The 16,560-nt window shown below is 49.0% G+C and overlaps 1 protein-coding gene across 11 annotated transcripts in view; it reads right to left on the bottom strand.

Moving 5' to 3' along the window:
• The window catches only part of LIMCH1 (LIM and calponin homology domains 1), a 209,056-nt gene that overhangs the window by 56,862 nt on the left and 135,634 nt on the right, over window positions 1-16,560 (bottom strand). For 8 of the 11 annotated variants that reach the window (XM_060278855.1, XM_060278856.1, XM_060278858.1 and 5 more), the window contains 3 exons: window positions 9,395-9,590; window positions 5,251-5,503; window positions 2,726-3,007 (listed from right to left, as the gene is read on the bottom strand). In XM_060278855.1, the coding sequence (XP_060134838.1) occupies window positions 2,726-3,007; window positions 5,251-5,503; window positions 9,395-9,590 (731 nt within the window). The remainder of the gene's footprint in view (window positions 1-2,725; window positions 3,008-5,250; window positions 5,504-9,394; window positions 9,591-16,560) is intronic. The other 3 variants (XM_060278861.1, XM_060278862.1, XM_060278863.1) reach the window with 1 other exon arrangement.

Below are 16,560 nucleotides of genomic sequence, written 5' to 3'. Positions count from 1 at the left end.
AGTCCCTTTTACTGCCATTACAACTCATGGTTAGTGAGGCGAGAGCTTAACTGTACGTCCTGGTTCAGAAGACACAGAGAAGTTTCTCCCCAAGAATATGCATGCCTGTAGGGTCTCACTATGTAATAGATTGGCTTACTGTATCAGACAAATCAGTGGAAAACACCAACAGGAAAGAAAAAGGAGATTTCTAAATGCTCTTAACATATATTTTTAAAAGGTTTCATTCCCCCCCTCTGCAGCCATGTGTATTTAAAAAAGAAGAAGACAACGAATTAAGTTCATCTTGGGTCTTTCACAACCAGATGGGGCTCAGAAAGGTAGGGCAAAAGTAGCCTGCCGCTAAAGCACAGCTTCGCTCTTTGGCAGGCATTCCCTGCCTTCTACCACCACCACCTTCAAATTCTGCACCTGGCACCTAGGAAAATACAGTATTTCAGGACGACAATGGGGAAGGAAAGAATCGCTTACTGCTGCAGACCCTGGACACCTTGCTCTACCTAAGGCAGCTCAAGAAGTCATTGAGAAGAGAAGAGAGCACGAGGAGTCCTGCGGATAAGATGACGCCAGAGCGCTTCCCACAACCTGATTTGAACAGGTCAAATCAGTGATGATACAAGGGGCAAAAGATGTGGGACATAAGATACAAATGACAGATTGGGAGAGGCTATGGAAAATAGACGGCATGTACTTTATTGAAAGAAAACTATATGAAAATAATGTGCCGGTGGTATTTAACCCCGGTAAAATTATCAAAAATGTGTAGAACAAGTACAGTGGTACCTCGACATCCGAACGACTCGACATCCGAACGACTCGACTTCTGAAGTCAACAACCCCGGAAGTCTTTTCACCGCGCACACGTTCTGCGCCTGTGCAGAAGCAGCGCGCGCTTCACACATGCGCAGAACGGGCGCTTTGACAACCGAAGACTTCGACTTAAGAAGACGGCCGCGGAATGGATCGTCTTCGTAAGTCGAGGTACCACTGTACCAATATATGCTGGAAATGTAAAGAAAAAGAAGTTACCTTTTATCATATGTGGTGGGATTGCAATGTAACTAAAAAATTCTGGGAAATGATATATAATGAAATGGGGGGAAATGTTTAAAACAAACAGAAGCTTTTCTATTACAAATTATAGGTACTGAGATCCCAAAAGACCAGAGGAAACTGTTTATATATGCTACAACGGCCACTCGTGTGTTACTAGCCCAGAGATGGAAGGAAGAGACAGCCCCAACCAGAGAAAAATGACAAATCATGTTGATGGACTATGCCGAAATGGCAAAATTAACTGAGAAGCTCAGGAACCAAGAAGACAAGAAATTAAAAAAAGAATGGGAAATGTTTATAAAGTATAAAGAAAATCATTGCAAACAGGTCAAAACATTAGCAGGATTTTAAATACACTTGTAATGTAACAGAATGTATAGTTAATTTAGGAAGATGAAAAAAATTGGAGAAGTATTGATATGCAGTTGAAAATAGAATCAAAAGGACCTATGGAAGAGATGGGGAGAAGTCAGGAGATTCAGAGCAATCTCGATATTTGGATTTTGTACTGTTTTTTGAGGTATGTTTATTTTATTTTTATTTCTCTCCTTTTTTTCTTTGAAAATCAAATACAAAGATTATATATTTTAAAAAATACTGCACCTTTGATGGGCATTCTCTCACACCCTTTTGGTGTTTTTTATTCCATCAGCAAGAGCTTGAAACTGATACACAAGCCTGATTTTTTTGAAATGCAAAATAAATAAATGAATAAACAGGAACCATAATCCCAGAAACCCCAAGCCAGACTCCTCCATGTGCCAAGCTGCACACGAATGCACAGACATGTCTGTATTCTGACAGAGTAGCCCAACTAACTGATCCACCCTGCGCAATATCCACAGGTAGAAAAGCTGAAACAAGCAAGCTACCCTCTTATCAGACGTGCCTGAACAACTGAAAGAGAAGGGATGGCTGCTGATAACATTATTGTCACGTGTTTGCTTACAGCAAAATGTAGAACAGTCTCCGTGCTCTACCAGAAAAACGTAACGAGCCGAATATTTTTATGATTCCTGTTTTAAATTAGACATCCTTTAATGCAACCGCTAACCTCATTTTTACTTTGCGCTCACGAAAGCGAAGCTCAAGCGCTCCAAGACAATTGCACATTTAGAGCCTGTTAAGAGGGCACAGTAATTACCGTGTTTCTCATATTATAAGACACGTCTTATATTTATTTTTTCCTCAAAAAAACACACTATGGCTTATTTTCAAGGGATGTCTTATTTTTTTCCTCCTCCTCCTGCCGCGGCCGGCATTGCTGCTGCTCCTATCACTATGTCTTATTTTCGGGGTATGGCTTATATTCCTTGAATGCTTAAAAATCCTGCTATGGCTTATTTTATGGGGATGCCTTAAAATATGAGAAACAGGGTAGAGCACACAACTCTTTCCCAGCCAAAAATTCCTGCACCATAATCGCTCAGTTGCAATGAACGTGTTTAATAACAGATAATACTGCAGCGCGCCGGCCTGCAATTCCCAGCTATTGTTTTCTAAAATCTTGCCGTGAATTCCGAAGAGGAAGCAACAGGCGCATTTATGAGGTTATTTTTCTCATGTTACGGAACGTGACATTGCGGCAAAACCCAAGAAAAAAAACCACACAGCATGGCAAATACCAAATGCATGCGCACGCCAAGTCCCACAGTGCGGCAGAGCTAACCTGCTACCATAGCGTTGCAGAGCCGGCATGATCTTAATGCCGGCCTGCTCAATCCTCCGTAGCTTGCCCAGTTCCTTGGGATCTTTTTCGGGATTTCTGGGCCCCGCTGCTTTGTTGGCAGAAGGTGTAGAAGACTGACGTAAAGGCTCTCCTTGGTTCACTTCTGTTTCAACAGGCTTCCCAGAAGGGCTTGCAGTAGAATCGCGACATCCCAAACACTCTTCTTCAGATTGTGCCAGTACTTCGGTTTGTTCCTCTTTTATAGTTTCAGGGTGCCTTTTGCTAACAAGTCATACAGAGCAGATTATTTCACAGCACGGCACAACCCTGCCTTATTATTACCTGTTGCTGCTTGCGACCGTGCAGATCAGGTTAAGTTTATTCAGCACTGAATTAAAAGGAGAGGTGGCTTTTTAAATGTGAGCCACTACTAAAGGGGGAGGGGGGAATTCCACCACTTTGACATGTGGATGCGAATCAAAAGGCAGTACACTCACGTTTTTGCATATATGCACACATATTGGAATAATGTAATAATAATAATTTGTTATTTATACCCCGCCCATCTGGCTGGGTTTCCCCACCTACTCTGGGTGGCTCCCAACAGAATATTAAAAACACAATGAAGCATTCAAACATTACAAACTTCCCTAAACAGGGCTGCCTTCAGATGTCTTCTAAAAGTCAGGTAGTTGTTTATTTCCTTGACATGTGATAGGAGGGCATTCCACAGGGCAGGTGCCACTACCAAGAAGGCCCTCTGCCTGGTTCCCTGTAACCTCACTTCTCTCAGTGAGAGAACTGCCAGAAGGCCCTCGGCGCTGGACCTCAGTGGGCAGAACGATGGGGGTGGAGACGCTCTTTCAGGTATCCTGGGCCCGAGGCCTTTTAGGGCTTTAAAGGTCAGCACCAACATTTTGAATTGTGCTCGGAAACATACTGGGTTGGATCTAGAATAGACTAGTTGCATTAATGTCCCATCAAAATCAATGGAGGAAGTAAATCATGGATGGCTTAAGTTCAATGGGAACCAAGAGTCTGGATCGAACCCATTATATCCAGATTTAAAATAAAGGAAAACTTGAGGAAGATGGGATATCCATTTTTAAAAACACAACATTTAGGTGGGGGAAACACCTTCCGTCTGCTTCAGATATTCTCAGAGCCTTCATGCCGCCTTGTCTCCATGGATGCAGACACATGGGGCAAAGGACCTCTGACCCCAGGGAGTGTTGTGGCTGATGTAAATCACTGCCAGAAGGCAGCATATGTCTTGTGTGACTGTGCCAAATCACTCAGAACAGCTGCCTGTCAATGGTCAGAAAGAAAGACTTGTCGCTGGGTGAGTGAGTTCGAGCTGCTTAGCCCTACAACCTTGTCTCAGAGGCCTTCAGTGAGCTAGATGCCTAGTAGACAGTGGCCAAAGGCAGTTGGAGAATCTCTTGTGTGCTACTTTGAGAGCCCCTCTGGGCTATAAAGTGGGATAGGAGTTCTATTAAAAAGTAAATAAATAACACTACTTCCTTCACTATCCTTCAGTGCTCCAACAGTGCCCTTGGCACTTTACAGGATAAAATAAGCACACACACAAAAAGGAAGTTACAGGTAGGTAGCCGTGTTGGTCTGACGTAGTCAAAACAAAATTTAAAAAATTCCTTCCAGTAGCACCTTAGAGACCAACTAAGTTTGTCATTGGTATGAGCTTTCGTATCTGAAGAAGTGTGCACACACACGAAAGCTCATACCAATGACAAACTTAGTTGGTCTCTAAGGTGCTACTGGAAGGAATTTTTTTATTTTGTTTCAACAAAAAGGAAGGTTGCTGTGTCAAGGACCTTGTGATTGAGACTTAGTTGGTAGTCCAGCAAGGGAAAAGAAAAGAGAGCGGCAATAAGAGCAGAATATGAGCAACTGCAGTTATACATACAGGCAAACCTCGGTTGCTGAACATAATCCATTCCAAGCGGAAGCTGCGTCGGCTGTTTGGCTTCCGAAAAACGTTCAAAAACCGGAGTATTTACTTGCGGGTTTTCGGCGTTCAGGAGCTGAGGTTTGACTGTACTGAGGCTTTTGTGTTAGTCAGGGGTGAGCACTTAGGCCTTAAAGCCAAGGGCTTCCTGGAAATTAAGGATTTGGGAGGGAATTGAGGAAAGAGATGAGCACAAAACTGTAGCACCCACAACAGCAATCCGTGAGAAGGTTTTAGAGCATCTGAACCAAAGTTCTGGCTTCAAGTAACGTAAATGGTACTAATATGAAACCCAGCATCTTGTTAAAAACAAACTAGGACAAAACACCTTATGTCCACAGTAAGACTCATTATGTAATTCTGTTGTAATGTTTCAATAAACTAAGTATAGCAGAGCTGTTTATGTGATGTTCCAAGTCAAACTGCATTCCATATGATCGCCATCTTGCAATTAATCAAGCAAGAGAGAACAAGGCCAGAAACCATCTGCTGGTCACCTGTGAATGGGAGATGCACTTGCTAGGCTTAGTAACCTGAGAAGTGGCCAAGTCCTTACCTGAAAGGTCTCTCTCCTCCTAGGGGAGAAGTAGCAGTACTCCAGCTCTTCCTGAACTCCTCTCGTTCGGCTTTCTTCTTCCTGAGAGGAGCCGGAATATAGGCAGTCTGGTTACTCTTATTGGGGAGGTATTGGTTAAAAGGCACAACTGATTTGGGTTCACCATAAGATGTCCGCCTTGCAGACATATCGTCTTTTTTCACATCTGGCAACTTTCGATGTGGCAAGTCAGATTCCGAATCGCTTCCTCTGCCTATGTGGAAAAGAAAGAAAGAAAGGAATTAAGAAAAAGAAAGAAAGGAGACCAGTTTAAATGCTTAATTCAAGTGTGCCGGTAGGAGGATCACTGGAACTATTTGGTGCAAAGGTGTCCATCTCCTCCCCCCCCCCCAAAAAAATGAATGTATGGTTTGCAGGCTTCAGAGTGTCAATTGCCACAGAACATGACATATACAAAAGTGTTCCTTAAATTCAATGGGCAAATGAAGCACAAATTCCAGTCGCTACTTATGAGTGAGAATCAAGTATTTAAATTGTCAGTAAAAGCTATTGGGCTTTAAGATCCATCTTGAAGTTTCACAAGGTCACATTTGCACACTGCTCATGGGACTGCACAAATGAGGGCAGATTTTTTTTTAATGACCCACATCTCTATTGTATTAAACGTTTGAAAAAAAACACAATTGAGTAATGCCCCTTGCACAGGGAAATCTTCAGTTAGCAGTGATAATTGAGAACACACGAGGACGTCCTATAATACGTTTTTCCTATTATAATCTTGAATTTGAAGGTCAGAAATACAATAACTGCTGTGTTCAAACAGCTCCAAGAAAAACTCCTCTAGCTCTCTGCAGGCATAATATTTTAGCTGTCTTAAGCAGAAATATTCAACAAGCAGCTGCACTACAGATATAGCTAGATGACAACCAAGAACTGCCTTGCTGGGTTTGATCAAAGCCCGTCTCATTCAGCATTTTAAGCAGCAGTCAGCCAGATGTCTCTGGAAGTAGCAGTGGTCATCCATCGTTGCTTATCTCCAGTGTATGACACTCAGAGTAATACCATCTCTGAAGACGAAGATTCCTTAGCTAGGATACACCCCCCACCCAAGGATTTGCTAATCCTTTTCAAAAAGTCATTGTCAGAGGGTTGCCGTGGCTACTCTAGAGTAACTCCGCTTGAGTCCAGTTTGTCTTTAAAGACTTTTATTGTGCAAAGTATTTACAGTGCAGAGACAGCTTAAAACATGACCTCTCATTCCGAATCAGAATCCGGCAATGACGTACGTCTGTTCTTACGCCAGCAAAGTAGTCGGGGCACCCCAAAATGCCTCCCCCTTGCCCTGCGTCGCGGTGCTCTCCTTAACTCTTGCGCCGGAAGGAGTGATGCTCTCTCAGCCTCCTCCCTGTCAAGGCGGTTGAAGGGCTCTCCAGCATCCTTGAGCCCTTGCCTGCATCTCTCCTCCCCTGAGCTTTCCCATCGTTCCGCACACTGGCTTCTCTCTTCCTCCGAGTCTTTCCCCTCCCCCCTGGCTGCTTCAGACCCACTGCTGCTCCCTGTGCTTGGTGAGGTGGACGTTAGGATGATGGGGGCTGGCTCCCTGTAGGGAGTCACCCTTACAGCCATCAGAGCCAGTAATGAACCTACCATAATGCTTGAATCATCCCACGAAGTGGATTTAGCCACAGGATGCTCAACTTCATGGAATGACCCAAAGTTCAAGTATTATGAGAGAAAGGGAACAAATTTCTGAACATCTGTACACAATGAACTCAAGACCTTTAATCATTTTTTACTTTCTTTTCAAAGATGGTAGTGTTGCACAAGGTAAAGGTAAAAGGTAAAGGACCCCTGGATGGGTAAGTCCAGTCAAAGGCGACTATGGGGTGCGGGGCTCATCTCGCTTTTCAGGTGAGGGGGCCGGCGTTTGTCCACAGGCAGCCTTTTGGGGCATGTGGCCAGCATGACTAAACTGCTTCTGGCACAACGGAACACCGTGACAGAAACCAGAGCGCAGGGAAACGCCATTTACCTTCCCGCCACAGCGTGCTTTCGAACTGCTAGGTTGGCAGGAGCTGGGACAGAGCAACGGGAGCTCACCGCCGCCATGGGGATTCGAACCGCCGACCTTCTGATCGGCAAGCCCAAGAGGCTTAGTGGTTTAGACCGCAGTGCTAGCAACATGGACAGGGACAGAGAACCGAGTCTACTAACTGTAGCTCTCCAGATGTTGCTGAACTCCATTTGCAACAGTATCAGACGGAATGTCCAACTACAAGGAACAAGAGGTGCTGTCCAATGGCATCTTGAAGGTCCCTGCCCTGCCCTAAACAGGTTGGGACCATGTGACCTGAAGGATCACCTTCATCCATATCAACCAGCTCACACCTTGAGATCTGCACCCCATATCCCACTTGTATACCTCCATTTATGTACAAACTGTACAAGTTTACAACATGTGGAGCACTCTCAGCGGGGTCCCCATGACCATGGGACTGTTTCAACTGAAACCTCCTTGCCCCCATCATTAAAGACTGCTTTAAAGGCCTATAAAGACCCATTTATTTAAAGCTGCTTTCTTCTTTCTTCTTTAAAAAGAGCATTCTATTTTTTATTGTGCTGCTCCTTGAAACAGAACTGCAATATTGTAATTATTTTTTAATCTAATTATTTTACACTGTGCTGCAGGTTGTTGTGATTGATGCTGCTGCTAGTTCTTAGTATTTTATTGTTATGGCGTTTTAAGGTTCCAGCCGACTGATCTGCATGCGTGAGGAAGGCCTCCTTGAGTGGTTTAACCCTAAAAGGCAGCCTGTACATATCTAAATAAATCAACTAGCAAACAAATGCCTGACTAGCTATATCATCTGCTAACTAAATGTTCATTTTCAGGTTTCCCCCCTACACCACAACGGCTATGCCAGGCATCCCCAAACTGCGGCCCTCCAGATGTTTTGGCCTACAACTCCCATGATCCCTAGCTAACAGGACCAGTCGTCGGGGAAGATGGGAATTGTAGTCCAGAACATCTGGAGGGCCGAAGTTTGGGGATGCCTGGGCTATGCTCAGATTCCCTGGTTGAATACCGGTTCCTGAGAATCAAATGGGGAGAAAACGGCTGCCCTCAGGTTCTCCCCTTTCGGGTTCCCCATAGGCATCTGGTTGGCCACCATAAAAACAAAGATACTTCCTTGGATAGCTCAGTTGGTTGGAGCAGGCTCCTGATAGTCCCGAGATTGCAAGTTTGATACCCATATGGGACAGCTGCATATTCCTGCATTGCAGGAAGTTGGACTACACGATCCTCAGGGTCCCTTCCAACTCTACAATTCTATGAAGTTGGACTAGTTGGGTCACTGTCCTGATCTAACCAGCCCTTATGTTCTTACCATGACTCCAGGTCAATCAATTTACTGTCTTGCCAGAGTGGCGCATGCTCTCGTTATCTCCCGCTTGGACTACTGCAATGCACTCTACGTGGGGCTACCTTTGAAGGTGACCTGGAAACTACAATTAATCCAGAATGCGGCAGCTAGACTGGTGACCGCGAGTGGCCGCCAAGACCGTATAACACCAGTCCTGAAAGACCTACATTGGCTACCAGTATGTTTCCGAGCACAATTCAAAGTGTTGGTGCTGACCTTTAAAGCCCTAAAAGGCCTCGGCCAAGTATACCTGAAAGAGCGTCCCCATCGTTCTGCCTGGACACTGAGGTCCAGTGCCGAGGGCCTTCTGGCGGTTCCCTCCCTGCGAGAAGCGAAGTTACAGGAACCAGGCAGATGGCCTTCTCGGGTATAAGTATTATTATTATTATTATTATTATTATTATTATTATTATTATTAATCTCCTTACATTTCAGGCCCAAGAAGTGCCATAGACTGCTATGACATTCCCCACCCCGCCACAGCTTGTAACTGTAAGTAAGGAAAAAAGCTTCTGCCATAATGTGACCCCAAAGCTCTAGACAGCCCTCAAACCATAAATTGGCATTCCAAGAGAGTTCCCTTCCGACTTCATGGGATTAAAAGGCACACCACGCTTCCAAAACTCAAGCCAAGCTTCTCGAGCGGCAGCACACCAGCTATTTCACACCAGAAGAGCCGCGTGTCGCGTTCAAGAGGAGCCCTGGAGAGCACAGCTTACCATCACTGCTTCCTCTCAGCACCACATCTGGAGACGGCGTCTGCTGGGAGCGGGAGCCGAAGGAATCCAGGCTGTCAAAAGAATCATCTCTTCCGTGGCGAGGAGGAGAAAGGGAATCGCTGCGTTCGGAGTCCCAACAGTCTACATAGCCGCTGTCACGGATGCTGCGCTTGGGGCTATCAACATCCTCAGTCTCCTAATGTGAAAGAAGCACACACACACACACACACACAAATGTTTTTGTTTTGTTTTTTAAAGAAATACCCTTAATGCAAACAGTAAGAACTTTCTGTGAATCTAGCATGCCTAGAACCTAAGGCTGGGGACAGAGAGATATTTTTCTAAGGGACTTGAAAGTGGTATCCTGGAGGCATTGTTTGCCATGGTACTCACAACACATTTCTTTTGTATCACGGCTGTCTCTGATCCAATAGGTTTTGCAGGTTTTTGAAACAGTAGAAAGAAAACAATTTAACCCCAAACCACCCACGGGGCAAATGAAATGTGTACATACACTACTGAAGCAATGGCTCTCTCTCAAAACAGTTTTGTCCATCTTAAAAAAACAAACAAACCCAACAGCCCAATTGTCTGTCTCCAATGCCATTTACCAGAGGAGTCGGTGGGGTAAAATGTACACATCGCCACAGCCAACAACGCCATTCTTTTATCACCTTTTTATGCTTACAAAAAGAGGCAAGTCAGCTTTCCACCCAAAACTTCTCTTTCCGCCACTCTCTAACCAAAACCATTTTTCAAGTAACTACGAAGAGACTACCGTTAAAGGCAAAACACAATCCACCATGACAATGTGCAGAATGAAAACACAGAGCAGAGAATCGGAATAAAGCAGGTTAACATGTGCTAAAGAAGAGAAGTGGTGTCGATGTGTGGCACTTTAAAAGACTAACCCATTGATTATGGCTAGAGCTCACTTTCATTAGCTATAGGTTTACATGTGTACCAAGAAGTAAAAAGAAAGGCATTGACCTGAAACATGGCCGGTTCTGCATCCATATCCATGATGTGAGGGACAGGGGATATCGCGAAGTCCCTCCCCTCCTAAGTTCAAGCCAATCCCCGAGCACAGGGGGAAGCAGAGAGAGTTCCGATTCCAGTGGGGAAGCAGGAAGTCGTGTCCGAGGCTCAGGCAAGGTAGAGGAGCCAGGGTCCCAGGTGGGACAGGAAGGGGCGAAGAAGGGCGGGAGACCCATCCCCCCAACTCCGGAATTACGCAGAAAGAGGAGGGGAAAGAGGATGGGTCTGCCAAAGCTTTTGTGTTGGAGAAAGACGCGCCAAAAGCCATTAGGAGGTTCTGAAACCGACTGACAACATCACTCCGTGTAAATAGCAATGACTTGAGCACTGTAAATACGCAGCACCAATAAAAGAATAAAATGCAGAGCTGCGTAGCGTCGTTACTCTGAAGTAGTCCACTCCGGCCACTGTGACAGCAACCTCCTAATGGCTTTTTGGGCTACTTTGGAGTTGCCGGGATGAGCGTGTCAGAGGCGGAGAAATGGCGGCAGATCGCGGAGCAAGCCCAGCAAGAACTGCAGCAGCTGTCGCTGCAGGCGCAGGGGGAATTGAAGGCAGCTAAAGAGGAGACTAAGAAGGTCCAGGACGACCGGCTACAACTTGCGGAACAGGTGAGAGCGCTTCAGGAAAAAGAGCAGCAATTAAGGGCGGTGGCGGTAGACCTCCAAAACAAGCTGGATGCAGAGAAAAACAAGGCGGGAGGGGCACCCCAAGTCCAAGTGCTGCCAGGAAGGAGAGCCGGGACCCTAGTAAGCAAGTTCAATGGAGACCCGAGGGAATTTCAGGGCTTTGAGACTGAGATTGTGTATGCTCTTGAGCTGCACCACGATGAGTTCCCTGATGATGAGCACAGGGTAGCGTTTATTGTGGAGCACCTTACCGGGGCAGCCAGGGAGTGGCTAAGACCGTTAATTGCAACAAGGAATCCTTGCATGAAGAATGTCAAACTATTTCTAGAAGGTTTGAAAACGATGTATTCGTCCGATAGTCATATGGATCAGACTAAGGAGGAACTTCATAATTTACGCCAAGGAAATATGACAGTTCGCGCGTATTGGGCGAAATTCACCATGCTGGTGCACAGATTGGGGTGGGAACTTGAGTCCCCCCCAATGCAAGCGGCGTTCTACTTGGGGTTGCATGAGGAGGTGAAGGATGAGCTCTCGAGAGGTCCAAAGCCCAGTAATATGGATCAGCTGAGCAAAGCGGCTCTGGCGGTGGGGGTGAGACAGGAATCCCGGTGGAGCGACAAGCAAGCAACGCGCGCAAAGCGGGCTTGGTTCCCACGGTCGCAGGAGAAGCCACTCCCCCAACAACCCTTTCAAGCCACGCCTGGGGCCAGTCAGGACCAGGAACCCATGCAGATTGATAGCGCGCGGGCTTTTCAAACCCCAGCGGCGCCAAGACGCAAGGAGGGAAGGGGTGGGAATTGCTTTCTCTGCAACTCCCCCCAGCATCTCGTCAGAGACTGCCCACATCGCAGGGAGTGGCAAGGAAAGGCGGGAACGGTTGTGCCCTCCCCCACTGACGCAGCACCACAGCAGGGAAACGGGAAAGCCTGGCTGCAGGAGACAAGGGGCGGCAGCCAGGCACAGTCAGCAGACAACAGCCCCAGCCCACCCACCCGCACAGAGAGGAGCAGAGCCAGCCCACCCCTCCCAGAGCAGGAGTGGTTCTAGAAGTGACGCTCACGCTTCCAAATGGCTATCCCCTGACAGTCCTCGCCCTAATTGACAGTGGGGCGTCAGCGAACTTCTTCTCGAGAAACTTTGCAGAAGAGCACCAGATCCAGCTTCTGCAGCTGGATTTTCCTCTGCACGTGGCAACCATTGACGGCAGAGAGCTGCTGGGAGGGGCCATCACGCATCAAACCCCCCCCATGAGAATGACGGTTGGAAGGCACTCAGAGACACTGGCATTCAACGTCACCACCATCTCAGACCCCCCCATCGTTTTGGGCATGAGCTGGCTGGCGCGCCATGACCCCTCCATAAGTTGGCACCAGAGATGCATCACTTTTGGATCGGACTTTTGCCTGGAACATTGCATGCAGCACCAACCAGGGGAGGGGCCTCCGATAGCCACGGTGGCCACCATGCACGTCAAAGGGGGTGAAGCGATACCCAAGCCGTACTGGGACCTGCAGGAGGTCTTCAGCGAAGCGGAGTCCGACCACCTACCCCCACACAGGCCTTTTGACTGCCAGATCAACCTGGTGCCAGGGGCAACTATACCCCCAGCCAAGCTGTACGCCATGTCAGACCAGGAACTGGAGGATCTGCGCGCTTTCATCGACAAGAACCTCAAGCGGGGGTTCATCAGAGAAAGCAAGGCAGCAGGGGGCAGCCCAGTCTTCTGGGTGGACAAGAAAGACACGCAACAGCGCCGTCTTGTGGTGGATTTTAGACGGCTGAATTCAGTGACAGAGCCAGTGGCTTTCCCCATGCCCAGAGTGGATGATCTCCTGACAGCGGCACGCAGGGGCAAGATTTTCACCAAGCTAGACCTGAGGGGGGCGTACAACTTGATCAGGATCCGGGAAGGCGATGAATGGAAAACCACGATGTTCACGCCTCTGGGCTCTTTTGAATATCTGGTGATGCCCTTCGGGTTGCAAGGGGGCTCAGCATGCTTCCAGGCCTTCATGCACCACGTCCTGGGGTCCCTCCTCTTCAGGAAATGCTTGGTCTTCCTGGATGACATCCTTATTTACTCCAACGACCCAGTGCAGCACGTGAAAGATGTCAGGGAGGTGTTGCAGCGCCTGAAGGAGAACCACCTGTATGTGAAGCTGGAGAAGTGCAAGTTTCACACCAAGGAGGTGGACTTCCTGGGCTACAAGCTGTCAGACAAGGGGCTGGCGATGGACAAGGACAAGGTGCAGGCCATCCTGGACTGGCACAGCCCCAGGACTCGCAAAGATGCCCAACGCCTACTAGGCTTCGCCAACTTCTACAGGAAGTTCATCAAGAACTTCTCTCGCGTTACGGCTCCCATCACTGACTGCCTGAGAGGCAAGCAGAAGTTCAGGTGGACACCAGAGGCGCAAGCAGCGTTCGAAAGCCTCAAGAGGGTGTTCGCCTCAGACCAGAACCTGTTCCACGTGGTTCAGGACGCGCCCCTACGCGTGGAGACAGATGCTTCTGATAAAGCTGTGGGCGCCATTTTGTTGCAACTGGACGCCAACCGAGAGTGGAGACCCTGTGCCTTCTTCTCCAGGAAATTGACTCAGCCAGAGCGAAACTACACAGTGTTTGATCGGGAACTTCTGGCGATCCACGCTGCGTTCCAGCACTGGAGACACTTCCTGGTGGGCGCCAAGCACCCCATCCAGGTGTGCACAGACCACAAGAACCTGGAGTTCTGGAGAACTGCCAGGGTGCTCAACCAGCGGCAGATACGGTGGGCAGAGTTCTTCTCGAACTTCAACTTCTCCATACACTACATCCCGGGAGAGCAGAATGTCAGGGCGGATGCCCTCTCCCGCAAGCCAGAATACATGGAGGAGGAGGCGCCACCGGCACCCAGGCACATTTTCCCCCCGTCAGCATGGTCCTGCGGAGCAGCAGTGGTGAGCGAGGCAGAACTCACAGCACTGACGGCAGCGGATGAATTTGCCAACCGCATCTGCAGAGAACTGAGAAGGGGGGGGGAGCAGGCAAAAGACTTTGCAGAACGCAGGGGGCTGCTTTTCTACAAGGGTGCACTGTACCTGCCCACCACCCAGCTTAGACGTACGGTCCTCAAGCAGATGCACGACAACCCAACGGCGGGTCATTTTGGGAGGGACAAAACCACTCACCTAGTCATGAGACACTTCTGGTGGCCAGGGGTGCGGGAAGATGTTCGAGACTATGTACGGGGCTGTGACACCTGCCAGCGGGCAAAGGTGGTCAGAGCAGCGCCACCGGGATTGCTGGAGCCCTTAGCCACGCCACACAGGCCGTGGGAAGTGGTGTCCATGGACTTCATCACAGATCTGCCTTCTTCCAGGGGCAAGACCGCAGTGTTGGTGGTGGTGGACCTCATGTCCAAAATGTGCCACTTTATACCGTGTGCCAGGGCGGTCTCTGCAGAGGAGACAGCCAAACTGTTTGTGGATCACGTATTCAGACTGCATGGATTACCTTTAAGGGTTATTTCGGATCGTGGCCGCCAATTTGTTTCCAGGTTCTGGCGGCGGCTCATGAACCTCCTGCAGGTGGAGGTCAGCTTGTCGACGGCTAGACACCCGCAGACCAATGGACAGGCGGAGAGGGTCAACGCCATTCTGCAGCAGTACCTGAGATGCTACGTCAGCCAGAGGCAAACGGACTGGGTGGATCGCCTGCCACTGGCAGAATTTGCCTACAACAATGCGGTGCACGTCTCCACAGGGGTGTCGCCCTTTAAGGCCAATTACGGGCGTGACCTCAGATCTTTCCCAGAGAGGGAGGGGGAGGAGGAGGAGGAGGGCCCACAGGCTGAGGATTGGGCAGAGGAACTGGAGACGGTGCACCAGCAGCTCAGAGAACACTTGGAGAGAGCCAAGGAAGCGTACAAGAGGGGGGCAGATCGCCACAGGCGACCGGGGGAGGTCATTAGGGTGGGGGACAAAGTTTGGTTGTCCTCGGAGGGCCTTCCCATCAGAGGGCGATGCAAAAAGCTGGCGCCCAGAAGGTTGGGCCCCTTCACGGTCACGCAACAGGTCAACCCGGTGGCATACAGGCTGGCACTGCCAGAGGACATGAGGGTGCACCCAGTGTTTCATAGATCGCTGCTGTCACCGTACAGGGAAAGCAGCAGGCTCCGAGACAGCGAACAAACCCCTGAGGGAGGGGGGGAGAGGGAAGGCAGGGAGCAACTCAATGAGGCCACAGCCATCCTGGATTCAAGGTGGGGGGTGGGGGGCCTGGAGTACCTCATGGCATGGGAGGATGCTCCACCGTCCCAGAATGAATGGGTCCCAGCCACTCAGATACAGGAGGAATTCCTGGTAGAAGAATTTCACGCCCTTTTCCCCCATAGACCCAAGCCCTGGCACATGGAAAGGGAGGGGGAGGGGGAGGAAGCACGGGAGAGCAGTTCACCATGGCGCTGGGAAGCGGAGTTTGAGGAACCAGAGGATGAGGTATGGGTGTCACCGAGATCCACCCAGTCAGAGGAAGGAGCAGATTGGCAGAACATTTTTACCCCCACCAGCTCTGACGCCACAGACTTTTTGGGATTCCCGTCCTCCCAGGCGGAAGGGGGGGGCTTGCAGGACTGGGGGGAGGTGTTCACGCCAACGGGCTCGGAAAGCACTGAGTTCTTAGGCTTCCAGTCGTCACCGACACCTGGGGGGGACCTGGGGAGGGGTGAAGGAGAGCTTGGGAGGGGGGTGGATGTGAGGGACAGGGGATATCGCGAAGTCCCTCCCCTCCTAAGTTCAAGCCAATCCCCGAGCACAGGGGGAAGCAGAGAGAGTTCCGATTCCAGTGGGGAAGCAGGAAGTCGTGTCCGAGGCTCAGGCAAGGTAGAGGAGCCAGGGTCCCAGGTGGGACAGGAAGGGGCGAAGAAGGGCGGGAGACCCATCCCCCCAACTCCGGAATTACGCAGAAAGAGGAGGGGAAAGAGGATGGGTCTGCCAAAGCTTTTGTGTTGGAGAAAGACGCGCCAAAAGCCATTAGGAGGTTCTGAAACCGACTGACAACATCACTCCGTGTAAATAGCAATGACTTGAGCACTGTAAATACGCAGCACCAATAAAAGAATAAAATGCAGAGCTGCGTAGCGTCGTTACTCTGAAGTAGTCCACTCCGGCCACTGTGACACATATCATACAGGCCATTGTCCATATCATATGAGCAAAGGCGTCCTGGGTTTAAGTTAGCAGGCAAGGCACGTCTAACTCCACCGAGCTGATCATTTCCACCTAGATATCATACTGGCCCAGGACACCTGCAGAGAGAATCTGCTGCTGCTGCTGCTGCTTTTGGCTCAGTCAAACAACGAAGCAGCGAGCTGCAGGAGACAGCCTCTTTCTACCTCGGACAGAAATTCCAGTTATGAAAGAGGGGATGTCTTTCTTCCCGGAGCAATCAGCAGCCGAAAAATATGCAAAACGCTTTTCCTGATGCCTCTGAAGAATTCAGTCTTGCTCTTTGTTT

This window comes from Zootoca vivipara, chromosome 9 (genome assembly GCF_963506605.1).
Source record: "Zootoca vivipara chromosome 9, rZooViv1.1, whole genome shotgun sequence".
NCBI lineage: Eukaryota > Metazoa > Chordata > Lepidosauria > Squamata > Lacertidae > Zootoca > Zootoca vivipara.
This window is presented reverse-complemented; position numbering and strand designations above follow the sequence as displayed.